Source organism: Manis pentadactyla, chromosome 16 (genome assembly GCF_030020395.1).
Source record: "Manis pentadactyla isolate mManPen7 chromosome 16, mManPen7.hap1, whole genome shotgun sequence".
NCBI lineage: Eukaryota > Metazoa > Chordata > Mammalia > Pholidota > Manidae > Manis > Manis pentadactyla.
Window position 1 is genome coordinate 33,051,128 of NC_080034.1, and position 14,392 is coordinate 33,065,519.

General features: G+C 48.8%; 1 protein-coding gene across 1 annotated transcript in view; it reads right to left on the minus strand.

The window, feature by feature from the left end:
* Positions 1 to 14,392, minus strand: part of DAAM2 (dishevelled associated activator of morphogenesis 2) — a 106,303-nt gene that overhangs the window by 25,973 nt on the left and 65,938 nt on the right. The window contains exons 3-11 of the mRNA XM_036907156.2: positions 13,316 to 13,405; positions 10,294 to 10,368; positions 9,791 to 9,885; positions 6,917 to 7,250; positions 5,990 to 6,100; positions 4,681 to 4,784; positions 3,525 to 3,591; positions 2,384 to 2,501; positions 70 to 208 (exon numbers count right to left, since the gene is read on the minus strand). Coding sequence (XP_036763051.2) covers positions 70 to 208; positions 2,384 to 2,501; positions 3,525 to 3,591; positions 4,681 to 4,784; positions 5,990 to 6,100; positions 6,917 to 7,250; positions 9,791 to 9,885; positions 10,294 to 10,368; positions 13,316 to 13,405 — 1,133 coding nt within the window. The remainder of the gene's footprint in view (positions 1 to 69; positions 209 to 2,383; positions 2,502 to 3,524; positions 3,592 to 4,680; positions 4,785 to 5,989; positions 6,101 to 6,916; positions 7,251 to 9,790; positions 9,886 to 10,293; positions 10,369 to 13,315; positions 13,406 to 14,392) is intronic.

The window sequence follows — 14,392 nt, forward strand, 5'->3', positions numbered from 1 at the left end:
AGTGAGACCCCCAGTAGGAGAGAGATAAGGAAGGAGGAGGAAGACAGGTGAGGGCTGGCCACTGCTTACATGTTGACGATGTTCTTCACGTTGAAGTTCTCCAAGGGAGCTAGGTCAGGATCCACACCCCTTTCGTCCTGGAGGACAATCTGCTGAAGGATGCGGTCTAGGAGCTGCCACTGCTGGAAGTAGCCACCATTCCGCTTGTCTGAGAAACGACAGACATCGTTATGTTTCCTGAACCCTGGAGCACCCTGGGGCCCTGCCCGGGAGTCAGCACCTGGGCTCAGGCTGGTGAGGCAGGCCCTTCTCCTTTGGCAATCTCCCAACCTGACAGAGGAGGCAATGCAGTTTTTGATGATGGAGACTCACACATCCAGTCATTTCCTGATGATCTGCAACTGACCTTCAAGAACGTGTCAGCCCTCTAGATATATTTCTCTACTCCCTAAGTGCTTTCTGGCAGGCTTTCTTCCCTGTTGCTACCCTGAGCATCCTATGCCTTGGGAATGCAAATTGCTTTTTACGTTATCCAAAGAAAAAGACCTTTAAGAAAGTAAATCTGCTCCCAAATATTATATGCTAAATAATTACGTCTCCAGGGAAATGTTTTAAAAAGAAAAGGTTTTAAGATTATCCATGCTATTGCCCTACAGAGAAAAATGAATGGAGAGAAAAACTAACTACAGAGATGCACTGAGAGGAAGTCCAGTGGGTTGGAGAAGAGGGAAGTCGAGGCAGATTTCTTGGTGAGGGTGATCCTGAACTCTGCAGGCAAAGGCATGGGGTGTCGTGCGTGATGTCCCAGGGCCCCAGTCTCATCCTCTGCTCAGGATCTGCCTGCACACAGCCGTCGTTTTCATGTGTAGCCATAAGCTCCTCTTCCTTGGTCTTTTATTTTGACTTTTATTGTTTTATTGGAATATAGATGATCTACAATATTATATTGGTTACAGATGTACAACACAGTGACTCAATAATTATATACATTACTAAATGCTCACTGTGGTAGGTGTAGCAACCCCCTGTTTCCATACTAAGATATTACAGTATTACTGGTTACATTCCATTCCTATGACTAATTTATTTTACAATTTGAAGTTCATATCTTGGTTCTTGATATCAAGTACGTTGTCTTGACTGACCTCCAAGGCAGTCAAACAGCACATTCTTGACCTCAAAGGCAAACCATAAATGCCTACAAGGTAGAAGGTCATGTCTGCAAAGCCCCCTTTTGAGGCAGAAGAGAGGGACCTGTTCACATTGTCCATGGAACACCAAACACAGGAACTTGTGGGAGCAGAAGTCAGGTTTCCCAGGAACTTCCCACATCGTCCATGAAGACCTTCAGGACTGAGTCTTGGAGAAGCATTGGTCACTTCCCAGTCCAGGTCACTGTCTCCTTTCCTTTCTGTCACTCCCCTGACACATGCATTGCAAAGTGGCCTAGTTTTCTATTTGCCTTTCACCCAGGAAAACAGGGTAAGGCCAGTCACTGGCTCACAGTGCACACAGTCCCTATGTAGAGACTCCCACAGCCTCCAGTTCATTCATGTAAACCAGAGATGATAATGCACATTCCTTGAGCTCCTCTGCAGTTCCGAGACACTGTGCTAGAGGCCCCACATCACGCCCGGCCCAGAGTTGGCATAGAAAGTAGTAGCTGTTGACACCTTCACCACAATTACCAATACCACCATCACCACCACTAAAGAGCCTGTCTAGGCTGACCACACTGGTGGGCCACACGAATTTTCCAAATATTCTATTTTGTGAAGAGCTTAAATACCACGTGGTACAGTGAAAGCTCATTTCAAATTGCATGCTGGGGTGGCTATTAGTAATTATGCATAATTTATTCAGTTACTATGCACACCTGGATCTTAAGAGCTTAGCATCTGCTTCTGTACGTGCTGACAGTTTGGTATTTGTAAAGAGAGGCAGGGCCAAAGGTGTTAGGGTGGGAGCCAGCAAGGCCTAGATGGAGGTGCTGATGAAACCTTTTAAAAAAAGGCATGCAACCTCCACATCTGTGCTACTCCCCAGCACTTCTTTCCAGAAGTCCCCAACAGGACTACCACTCCCCTATAATGAGCAACAGCCAGAGCTTGGTGATTTGGCAATGATCAGACTATTGCTTAGACTAGGACACTGGCGCTGCCCAGGACGGAGTTCCCAGCACCACTCCTGGGTGACGGGAAGTCCTGACCCCACAGAGGGAGGCAAGAGGAGGGGTCCAGGTCCTGTGGCCTCTCCTCCTGGGGGTTGTGCCAAGGGAGACATGGTCAGACTCACCAACCCAGGGAGATCTTGATACTTTCTCTCAACCTGTCCCAGGCCAGGCTCAGGCTGGCTGAGGGAACTGGCAGTGCAGGCTACTCACAGGGCATCTGCAGGCAGTGGTGCAACACAGACAGCAGGCATGGGTAGGCCTCGGTGTGCTTCAGCTTCTTGTGGATCAGCTCAAACATCTGGGAAGCACTTTTGGTGTCAATGTGGACCTGGGGGAGTGGAGGGCACAATGTAAGAGGTGGAGAAGGCAGCAGAGGAAAAGATAGGGGAGAAAAGACCCTGCCTTCATCCACTGGGCCCCATGCCCCAGGGCAGAGCAGAGGAGGAGGGAGCCGTGCTCATGAGAGAAAGCAGGGCTTCTCAGCCTCAGCACTACCAGCATCTTGGACCAGACAATTCTGTTATGGCGGCTGTCCTGTTCATTGCAGGTAGTCAGCAGCATCCTTGGCCTCCATCTATCAGATGCCAGTGGCATCCTTCTCACACCATCTAGCACAACTAAAAATGTCTCCAAACAATGCAAATGTCCCCAGAGGCAGGGGCAGTAAAACCATTCCAGGTTGAGCACTACTGGTTCAAAGTAAGGGAAGGGAGCAGGCGCACAGGTGAGTCAAGGAGCACGTAGCATAGCTCCACCCATCTGGGTTCAAATACGGGACCTACTGTGACAACAGGCGAGCTGCTTATCCTTTCTAAGCTCACTTTCCTTATCAGTACATCCAGGGCTTTTGTGACAATGTAATGGGATCGTGCTTGGTGGCTGAAGCACCACACCAAAAGGAGGTTTCCATTCAGATAGGGGTTTTATTATACAATATTTAAGCAACAGAGATGTGTATTTTCAGGATTACTACAACTAAAATGAAAATACAATTTGGTTTGTTGAACATGATCTTGTTAGTGGTCATGGCAGGGGTGACTCAGAAAACCACTGGAAGGCAGGGGGAATGTCAGCAGGGGGAAAAGGCATTTGTGACTAATCCTGTGTAAGAGCTGGTTCCCTTTCCTTTGGGGGTCATGGTCCCCCAGGATGTAGGTGCCCTGCCAGGTAAGGCCAGCCAGGTGAGACCCAACAGAGCCAACATACAGCCAGGCTCCAGAAGCAGGGCCTGGTGATGGGGCGCCCACAGGGGACCCCGCCACACTGGGCCTACCACAGCACAGGGTCTGGAGGAGTGGCCGTGTGGCCACTTGGGAGCCCCCACGGTCACCCACCCTTGCAGGCTCCTCACCATGTCAAACCTTCTGGCTAGCTCCAGGTCGTCCTCATTCCGGACCATCTCGAAGAAGTCTAGATGTCTGGAAGAATGTGGGGGTAGACAGGACAGACATCACCACCAGGACATCCCTGCTTGGGGGCTATAGCCCCTTGGAGCCCCGCACCAGCTAAATCTAAATGCTTCATTCAGCTGAGGCAACAGGGAAACAGCAGAAAGCAGCCGCCTGTCTGTAGGTGAATGGGCCCGCCCAGGTCCATCCTGTCACCATCCATTGGGCTTTCTCACCTTTGGCACTAGCGGCACTGGGGCAGGATTATCTTTGGTTGTGGGAGGCTGGCCTGCGGATTGTAGGAGGCTCAGCAGGGTTTCTGACCTCTAACCAACAGATGCCAACAGCAGCCCCCCACCCCACCCCTACTTTCAAGTTTGGCAACAAAAATGTCTCCAGGCATTGCCAGATGGGGGGTAAGATCACCCCCAGTCAAGAACCACTGCTGGACATCTACCCTCCCCCATGTTCTCATACTGTTCCCATGTCAGCCTCAAAGCCAATCTCCCTCATTTGCTACCTCACCCACTCCCCAACTCCACCTCAAAAGGATACATGCTCTCTCCCTAAAGACCCAGTGTAATGCAACAGTCTGTACCCATGGGACAGACCAGAGGGGCTCCCTGGTGACCCGTGGGCATTTAATTATGCCCTTTGATCAAGGGTCTTTGTGGACTGCATTTGGAGTAGGGCTTGTCTTTGTTGAGCAGGGCTGCACTGCAGGGCCCACAGCACTCCTGGCCTCCAACAGCCAGCACCAGCAGGGCCCCAGCCAGCCATCTGAAATCCAAAGAGCACCCTGCATGTTCCCAAATGCCCCCCAGAGGCCAGTACTGCCCTAGCTGAGGACTACAGCTCAGCCTGTCTAAAACATCAGAGATGAGACTGCAGGCGAGCAAAGAGTGCAGGCAGAGGCCTAGGTAAGATGTGGGTCAAGGGGGTGGTGGGACAAGGGGGTGGGAAAGCTGTCCCCTCCGCCCACAGAGCTGATTCTGAATCCATGCTGGGCATGGCAGGTGGTGTCCAGTGGGAAGGACAGCCGCCACCAAAGTCCTGACCAACCCCCACAGAGGCCCTGTCCCCAGAGGTGGCAGTGGGGACAGGCGGCTCGGGCCTTACTTGTCTAGAATGGCGTTCTCATGCTGCCGGAGCTTGTCAATCACAGGCTGGATCCCCAACATTAGGAACTCATACCGTAGATGTAGGCGGAACTCCAGATTATCCTGGGGTCAACGAGAGAGGACCAGACTCATCGGCTGGTCTCCTGTTCCACAGGATCCCCCAGTGGACCCCTCCTCACTACTCTAGTCATTGTCCCACCACATCTCCTGTAGCAAACTCATCCAGAACAGCTTCAGGTCCCAGAGTTCCAAGAAAGGGTAGAAGGAGACATCTTTTGACCTTGTTATTTATTTCTTTTAGGTCTCCTGCCTCACTTCCTTTAAATACGAGTTTTTTCTTCTAGCTTTTTTCATCAAAGAACAGTATTGTAGAATGATAAGCATAACCTTTGGAATCAGACAGATCTTAGTTAAAATCCCTGCTCTGCCATTTACTAGCTTTGTAATTTGGGGAAAGCCTTAGCTTTTTCATCTATAAAGTGGGTACAATATTACTCTTACCTACAGGAGTGATATTCATATTCATTACCTGATGAGGTATGGTTTATGGTTACCAACTAATCAGAACAGATGTCTGTCATAAATAGCTAGGACTGACAAAGGTGATGTCAGCATTTTAGAGACAGCTTATTTCCTCAATCCACCTCACCTAACTCAGGTCATCAGGACTGGATGCAAAAGAAAAAGTATGCTGTCAGAAAAGAGGGGAAAGCAGAGATCATTAAATTTCCCTTTTGTCCCTTGGCAGGCTGACATTGGCATAGAATTTGAAGAGTCACCTACTCTTCAAGTTCTTCTTCAATTGTTGCTATTTTTTTTATGGTCTGAGAACCCCATTCTGACCCCAAAGGAAGGAAAACATGAAGTCACACCTAGGAGAAAGTGCTAGAAGAGCATGAACAGCCAACCCAAAGACCAGTCCAGAATCAGGTCTTTAGAAACCTCTAGAAAGAAGATCCAACACTTGCCCTCCTCCCATAGATGATCCCCCACCACCCTAAGCCATCATCGGCCAGCCAAGCTCAGGGTTTGTCTATGACACATTCAAAACATAGTGCTACCCATGCAGGAAACTCCCCAAGAAGCCCTCATGACAGCAGGATACATGACAAGCTATTCTTTCTGGGCCCCAAACCAAAGAGGCAAGAGGTGATGAAGATAATCTGAAGATGATGATGGTAGTGACAGCCACCCCAGCCAGGTGCCTTGGGCCCTTCCTTCTCCCACTTCCCCCAGGAAGGACTCACACGCTCTACCCCAGGTCCAGAAAGTCAGGAAACAGTAAGGGCAAGGAGAAGATGGCTCACCTCTCCAGCTCCAGCATTGAGGACAGCATTGATAAAAGACATGATGGCTGTTTTCAGATTCACTTCATCCCGGTAGCGGCCCAGACTTCGGTCTAGCTCATTCAGCAGTGTCTGGATGGAAAGGCAGGAAAGAAGAGGAGAGGAGGGCTCAGGCTGCTCTAAGTCCAACATCCGTGCCTTTTCCCCAGGTTGCAGCTACCCAGCATGCCCCACCCGTTCTCACTACCCAATCTATCCAAGTTACCCTGGCCCTTCCCCCAGCTAGCCTTCCCCACACACACACTTCAATCTCAGCACCGCCCTGCTTCCTTCAGGGCTTGGTCTACACTGTTGGGCAGCTCTGAAATGCTGCTTCAGCCCTTTACAGCTCCTGAGCAATCCCGGCCCAGCTCCTTGACAGCATGGGTCTGGCTTGTATCTCTTTTGCATCTTCTGCAAAGGGTCAGGGGCCACTTTCTGCACAGTGTAGAGCTTCAAAATGTTTGATGACAGAATAAACAATAGCCTATACTGATGAATAACCCATAGGGTTTGCAAAGACAGTGCACATCTATTGAGTCTTACTCCAAAACACTTTCTATGTGTCGTCTACCTCATTGCTTTTCTGGGGCAGGTCAGGGAGAAGAAAAGAGAATGGCATGATCTTGAGCTCCCAGAACTGGTCCCAGCGTCCCCACCGCAGGCACTGGCCCAGGTATAGGGCCTGAAATCTTGACCCCAGCAATTGCTTTCAATTCAATAATTCTTGACTGAGCCCCTGTGAGCTAGGTGTTGGGCTCAGAGATGCAGAACCACAAAAAATGAAGCAGATAAATATTCCAGCTTCAAGAAACCCATGATCTAGTAAGGAGTCCATTTTCCTAGTCAAAGTCCTATTGCTTAAGGTCCTCCTGACTTTTTATATAAGCCCTCTGCCAGGCACCTCACCTGGAAGCGCGTGCGCTCTGCCGCATACACCTGGTAGTGGAGCATGGCCTGAAGCACTTTCTTGTGGCCACCAGGTACGAGGCACACAGCGCCCAGGATCTCCAGCACAGCCACTTTGGTCTTGCTGTTTTCTGTGCGCAGGCTCTGTGCAATGGTGCTGATAGCCTCCGGCTGGGCCAGCACGTGCGCCCGCCCCTGGGAGTTGTTCATCAGAGCCTTGATGCAGCCAATCAGCGAGGTGTGAATGCGGCTTTCACAGGTGGCGTGGTCCATGCTCCGGAGGAAATTCAGCAGACAGGTCAAGCCCTCCAGCTCAATGAAGCGGGTCACAAACCTGCCCAGGCAAGAACCATTGGCAAAACAGCTATCCTATTTGCATAGCATTCTGTTTACATTCTGCAAATAGCTACCCCATTCCCTGTGTACAACTGTGTCTCGCCTGCAGTAGCCACTTGGCTCCTTTATAAAGTTTATCTAAAGCACTGAAATCCTATCACCCTCACAGGAGACTTGCATCTTATTTGCCTTTAAACACTGTGCATCTGCAAGCCACGACTGTGAGCTGCACAGCTATGATGTTCTGAAGGTGAAGGGGATGATACAAATTCTCCAAAATTATTACGATAGTTATCATGACTATTAAACCTGGAGACTCATCTCAGCAAGGATGGGAGCTGAGAGAATTACAGTCAGATGACAAGGACTTCCAGACAAGGGGCCCATCAGAGTCACTGAGACAAGGGTCCATGGCCAGGGAAAGTACTCTTCAAGGGATCCTTCAGAAAACAGATGAGTTCTCCTGAATATTAGCAGAAAACATTAAAAACCATATAGCTCAGGGATTCTTCACCTGGAGTCTGTGTTCCCCTAAAGAGTCAATGGCTAACATTCAGGAGTCCATGAACTTGAATGGTAAAAGAAAATTATGCCTTTCTTTTTGGTAACCTCTGACTGAAAGTTAGCAGTTCCTTCAATGACAAATATAAGCAATAAACTACATTACATTAGTATTAGCAGAATCTGTGACTTGGTCACCCAAAGAAACTACAGTTATTTTCAGACAAATTATAGCTGTTGCAGGAATCTCAAAGTATCATTTCTACTCATTATCCCTTCAAAATTATGGTGCTTGCTAGTTCATGGCTATTTGAGGTACAAAGAAGCACATTTACTACTACTACACAAATTTTTAATGTTTGGTAACTATATTTCAGTTTAACTGGTTTATTTTTTATCTTACACTGTTTTTACTTATTTTATTAAGTTACTTAAAAGCACCATTCTGATAAGTAGTCAATAGGTTTCACCCGGGTACTATAATCATTTGTGGCATAACACACACAACGCACATGCACACACACACTAAAAGACTTTGAACACTTGACTTAGTAGAACAATAATTAGTGATCTGAGGAAATGTGATAAATGGAGCTGAGGGAAGCACTACATGGAATTAATACATTTGATAATAATGGTGTATTTGTGTGTATTTCTGTATTATACAATATGCCTAGAAAAATAGAATACTCTCTTGAATTAAGTTGTTAAAAATAGGTATTATTTACCTTTTCTATTATATGCTTTCTGTATTCTACAAAATTTCCACCATGACTGTGTGTAACTTTGTAATTAGAATTTTAAGGGAAAGAGAAATTAATTAAAGTGGGAGATGAACCTGGCAACCTCCCCTCAACCCCTCTACTTCCTGACTTCCTCACCTTCCTGCATCCCCTTCCCACACCAGACCCCCCACCAACCGGAGCGGTGATGGGGATTAGGATGTTCCCATCTTCCTTGAGGATCTGTTTTGGGTCCAGGGGCAGAGAGCTCAGCCCACACACACACGCATACACACACGCACATGCACACAGACAGACCAGTGTGCTGCTAAACATTTGACAACTAGCTCTCTGGAGAAAGAAAGGAGAAAGCCCTGATTGTGGTGTTTGCCAATTTCTGCCAGCATAGCCATTTTCAGGCTATCAATGTGATGTCACTGAATATGGACCTGGGACTTGTTTATGGTATTTCCACCATGCATATACAATGGGCATAAGCTCAAGAGAGTACATAACAATAAAAAATATACATAACAGTAAAATCATTAGGTAATTAGGGAGTAATGTTTCAAGTATTTATTACTTTTGGTTTTATTTATTACCTTTATTTTTGATATAATTTATTTAACGTAATTTCATATAATTTACATTTTAATTACAGCTATGTTCAACAACCAACTTGCAAAACTGCTGCAAATTTAACAGCTGGCTCCTGCAAGCTGGTCGGAGCCAGAACGCAGATGCAAGAAGTTCCTGTGGCTCTTGGCCGTCCTTGGACCCTGGCGCAGTGGGCCTGGGCTCGGGGAGGGGGTTTCCTCTGCCTTTGAGACGTCATTCCCTTTTCCTTGCCTGACTGTTCCTACTCTACCAGGCGAAATCTCATCCAGAGACAGCACGTCTCCCCCTGGTGGTTGGAGCGTTTCTCACCCACACCCGTCTCCCTGGGTGACTCATTCTCAGAACTCTTTCTTATGCACGGTGTCCCTTCTCCGTATGGCCACCTTCCCGCCTGTTCTATTCTCCCCAGAGGACAAGTACCAGCCCTCGGCTTCCCTTCAGATAGCTCTTAGGACCTGAGGTTTATTCTCCTGTGGTCACCTTCCCCCCTCCCCACCTTGCCCACCTTCCGGCAGCCTCAGAGAGGGAGCAATGGGAGCTGGACTAGGGAATGCTGGGAACTGGAGCTGGCCAAGGGGCCGAGGATGGGTGAGCCTGCGCGAGGCTTCAGGAAGTAGGCGGGAACCCCACGCCCACCCCCCACCCCCCAGTGAGGGGTGGGGGAAGGGCGTGAGGGGCGGGGAGCAGGCTGGGTCACCTCATGGGCTGTGTCCGCAGGGCCGTCTTCAGGTCTTCCACCACTTGGTTCCTTATCTCTGTCTCCTCCTCATCAAAGGCGTACAGACTGTGCATCTGTGGCAGGGAGTGGGGTGACGCCGGACTGCCTGTCTCCCGGCTCCCTACTCCCCCCGCCCAGGTGTGACCAGGGAGGGCCACGCTCGCCTCAGCAAGGACGAGGCCTCAGGAATGTTCTATGAGACAGAGTGTCAGACTGAGAAGACCTGGACTTCACTTTCCTCCCCTGTAAAGTGGGGAGAATTACTGGCCCAGCCTATTTCCCAAGCCTGTGTGACACACAAATGGTTACCAAATGTTTAAATGGTTGGGGGAGGGAGGGAGTCTGTTGAAATCTCGGGCAACCCTGGGAAACTGCTGATCCCCAGTGAGTGGGGTGTGAGGTGAGGTGCAGGGACAGACAAGGGAAGCCCCATCTCCCGCATAGCCCTTCCCTGTGGAGCCAGGAGAGGGGCAACCACTCACCGCAGCCATGGAGTTGATGCGGTCGATGTAGTAGTCAGGCCAGCTGGTGGCCAGCTTGTTGGGGTCCTCCTGCTCCTGGAATAGGAAGAAGGAACTGTATGAACCAACCGGCAAGACAAAGCCCATGGCCTGAGATCCTCAGCTTCATTCTGTGTCAGCAGATTCATTTTCCAGTCCACCTACGCAAGGTGACTTTAAGGAAGTTACAAAATCTCCCCAGGCTTCCATTCCTTCCTCTGTAAAATGCAGATCATGAACATTGATCTCATGACCAGCCAACCATTGTGCAGCCATATACACTTTCAATGGACAATTTATACAATTGAAAGTAAATTCTTTTTTCCTGTTACATTTGTTCTGACTCTAATAAAATATAATTTTATTTCTGTTGTATCTAATAAAAATGTGTACTTCTATCTTATACATCTATTTCTCCAAATTTTACTTTTCTGATAATATCGTTCTCATTGTATTGTACAAAAGTATTGTCTGTGACAGTTTAGAAAATTAAAAACTTGGTCTTTCAGATAGTTTGAGGAACACTGACATAAATTATTTGGTGCAGTACCTGACATACAGTGCTCAGTAAATAATAACTTTACAAAGAGAGGGAAAGAGAAATTCCCAAGACCCTGGGTTTTAGAAAAACTCAGGAGGGGGCTGTGCAGCTTGGAGGCAGAGCCCAGATCAGAGGACTGTGGCCCAGCCGTCAGGTCCCGAGAGCTGACTCCTCCATAAGGGTGAGCGAGAAAGATGGGAGTTATTGATCATTGAAAATCCAGCCCTCTCCTCCAGCCAAAGGATCTGTTTCTGGGAATTCCACACCCAGTGCTCCTTCCTGTCCCTGTCCCATTTGGACATTTCCCCTCCTTTGCTTTCTGCCAATCTCCTGCTTTCAAATCAGCATGAAAACTGACCCCCTCTAGCATCTTCCTGACCAACCACCTGTCTGCCAGCTGGCCTGGACTTTGCCCTACATCCCTCAACTCCATCTACTTGGGCTCCATGGTTTTGTTTTATAAAACCCAAATTTTAGACCAGCAGGAAAGGTGCCTTGATTCAGTCTTTGTGATTCCACCTGGCCCTCTGGGTTAAGTCTCCATGGCTGAAACCCCCAAATGCTAACTTCTAACAGAGCCAAAAACAAAGGCATCATCAAACACACACTTTCCTGCCTTCCCCGGTTCATCATTTACCCATTCCACGTGCACTTAACGAGCACCTGCTCATGCCAATCAGTACACTGAAAGCGTTGAGCCAGTCATAGTGTCTGCCTTCCAGACAATAGTCTAGTGCTAGAGGCAGGGTGATAAATGCTCTAGGGTGGAATTATCCATAGTGGGCCATGGAAACCCGGGAGGGATTGGGATTCACTGAACACAGAAAACTCTAGAGGGAAGTCGGGTTGGGGGCTTGTGAGAGGACTGGGCTGAGTTACTGAGGATTACTGAAGCTAAGATAGGTGGGGACAGTGTTGCAGACAGAGGTGTGAATGTGTAGGGAAATTATGCATAATTTGGCTTGGAAGGCAGAGAGAGATGTACTATGTTTTAATACTCTTATTCTAGCTGTATTAAGAGATCAGCTTAAGGGAGCTCCACAGTAAATAGATGGAAAATGGAGATGCATGAGACAGATTAATTACTCCTGGAATTAATTTTCTCCTCCCTCCCTCCCTTCCTTCTATGACTTGAGCTTTTTTAAGACTTGCTTTTCTCACAGTGAAATTCCTAGACAAAGAGCATAGTATGCTGCAGGGGCTTAATAAATGTGCATAAGTATAGTAGACCATGGCTGGTAGTATGTGCAACACAAGCGTCTCATCACAGGTCCCAGACTCCAGCAGACCTGGGTTCTAGCAACGGGACAGCCACTTGTCATCACTGGCTGCTGACTTTGGAGGAGCCATTGCCTCCCTAGGCTGTCCTTGCCTCAAAAGTAGAAAGAAGGACTATATTGGATTGTTTCTCAGTTCCTTCCAACTCTAGAATGGTGCATGACTGTGATTCTAGTTCTCTTACGTTGTATGGTCAGTCTGGCTCAGTATGGAGCCCTGGATGAGACAAATACCCTGAGTGAGAAGAGCAAGAAAAAAGGCCTAGAACAGACTCAGGGATGACAAAGTAGCAACAGTTCAGACCTGCCTGTCTCGTCCCACAAGGGAGTAGGTCTGAGCCTTGGGTGCAGGAATAACCAAGCCCTAACCTCTAAACCCCTGGACTCAGAGCTCAGAGGAATAAGCCTCAAGTCTGAAAATGGGAGAGTGGAGGGCAGAGGAGGAAGATGAGACAAGGAAAGGACAACAGTGAAAGAAACAGAACAGCTGACATGGAAGAGGACAAGAGAGACCCAGAAAGAAAGAGATGATCAAGAGAGACACGGAGCTGGAGGCAGAAAAGAGCAGAGCAGCTGGGAAAGCAGCAGGGAGGGGGTAAAGCCCAATCAAGCCCGGAGGGGAGCCTGCACGCCCCTCTGCAGGGAGCACTGTGGTCAGGAGACCAATGGCCTTCTAATGTATGAGAGGACAGGGCAGAAAGTGTGGGGAAGACAGGCACCGAGGTGTGACCCTAATGTACATGCTGCCCTGCGAGGCCGGGCCTGGGACAGGGCAGGGGCTAAAGATCCAGAGGTGGCCCCCACCCCCACCCCCACCCCCAAAACTGAGTCCTTACAACAGAGATGTCCCAGCTCCGTCCCAGGAGAACGTGCCTTCCAAACATGGGTACAAGCACAAGAAGGGAGTCTAGACCTGGCATCTTGGTACCTCCCTGACCAGGCACCACTCCTGGAATCCATCAGGTGCTGGTCTAAAAGGTTTTTGAAAAACTGACTCCTATTTCCCTGAGTGCAAGCTCCAAGAGCAGTGATTTTTTTGTCCTGACTGATTCACTGTCCTTTCTCCGACGCTAGAACAGCGCTGGTGTAGAATGAATATCTGTTGAGTGAATGAGTGAGCATGGAGGCCAGAGCTGCCCCATGCCGAGGACCCTGAGGTGGCAGCAGAAGGGGTCAGAGATGGCACCTTCTTCTTGCTGCAGTAGATCTGCCATTTCTTCTCAGGGGGCAGCGCAAACACAGCCTCCCGGTTTTTGTCAGTGAGATCCAATTCATCCTGTGAAGACAACCAAAAATAGGTCAGGAACCCAGAGATGGTTGACATTAGCGCTACAGGAAGTTACAGTTCCCCCAAGCCTATCCCTCAGGCTACTTCTCTTTCCTTTTTGGCTAGAAAAGCAGCCCCAGCCCTCCCCCAACCCGTTGTTTCAACCCAAGCCTGAGCTGTGTCTATCCACGCTTCCCTCACTTCTTGTCCACCCCGACCTCCTCTAGACAAATCCAACCTCCTCCTGCCGGCCCCCTGCTCCCTGACCATCTCCTTCATTGCTTAGCTAGCTCCTAATCCTCTTCCCCAGCGTTTCTTGTCTTCCTTCCTTTGACTTTCTTAAGCTTGGAAACACCCTCAGCCGAGGGCTGACAAAGAAAGGAGTCAATCTACACATGCAATCTGTCCTTACCCCCATCTCCCTGCCCTTCGAGTCTCTCCCCCAGAAATTCTCTGGCTCCCCACCAACCTCAGCCTGGGTCCCAGCACAGGCTGGTGAGGATGAGGAACTGGGCAGCTCTCCTGGCAAGAAAGACATGCCATGCCAAGGGAGGCACTGATCTGCTTCCTGTGGAGATGTGCCTACCAGAGGCAGCCCCTGAACCCAACCACCAGCAAGGCTGTCCCTACACAGTGTGGGGGCTCCACCAGGCTGGCTCACACCTCTGGAGGAGGACAACTGGGAAGGTTCTGATGTCATCAAATTTAGGGTAACTCTCTAGATAGTCTGGGGTGACTTACAGGCTTGGCTGTGTTGGATGGCCCCTACGAACTGTCTTATTGAGGATTCTTCAGTGACTCATGAGCTATGCCAGGAGCCATTAAAGAAATAATTGATGGACCATGGGGAACATAGTATGCTTTTCAACTCAATTATTGTAAGGGTGGTTTTTTTTTAAATCAAAAGCAAAACTCACATTAAGGCAATAAAGCATAATATTACTAATTTTATATTTTCAAAAATGACAAACACTGAAAATGACATCTAAGTAAGTA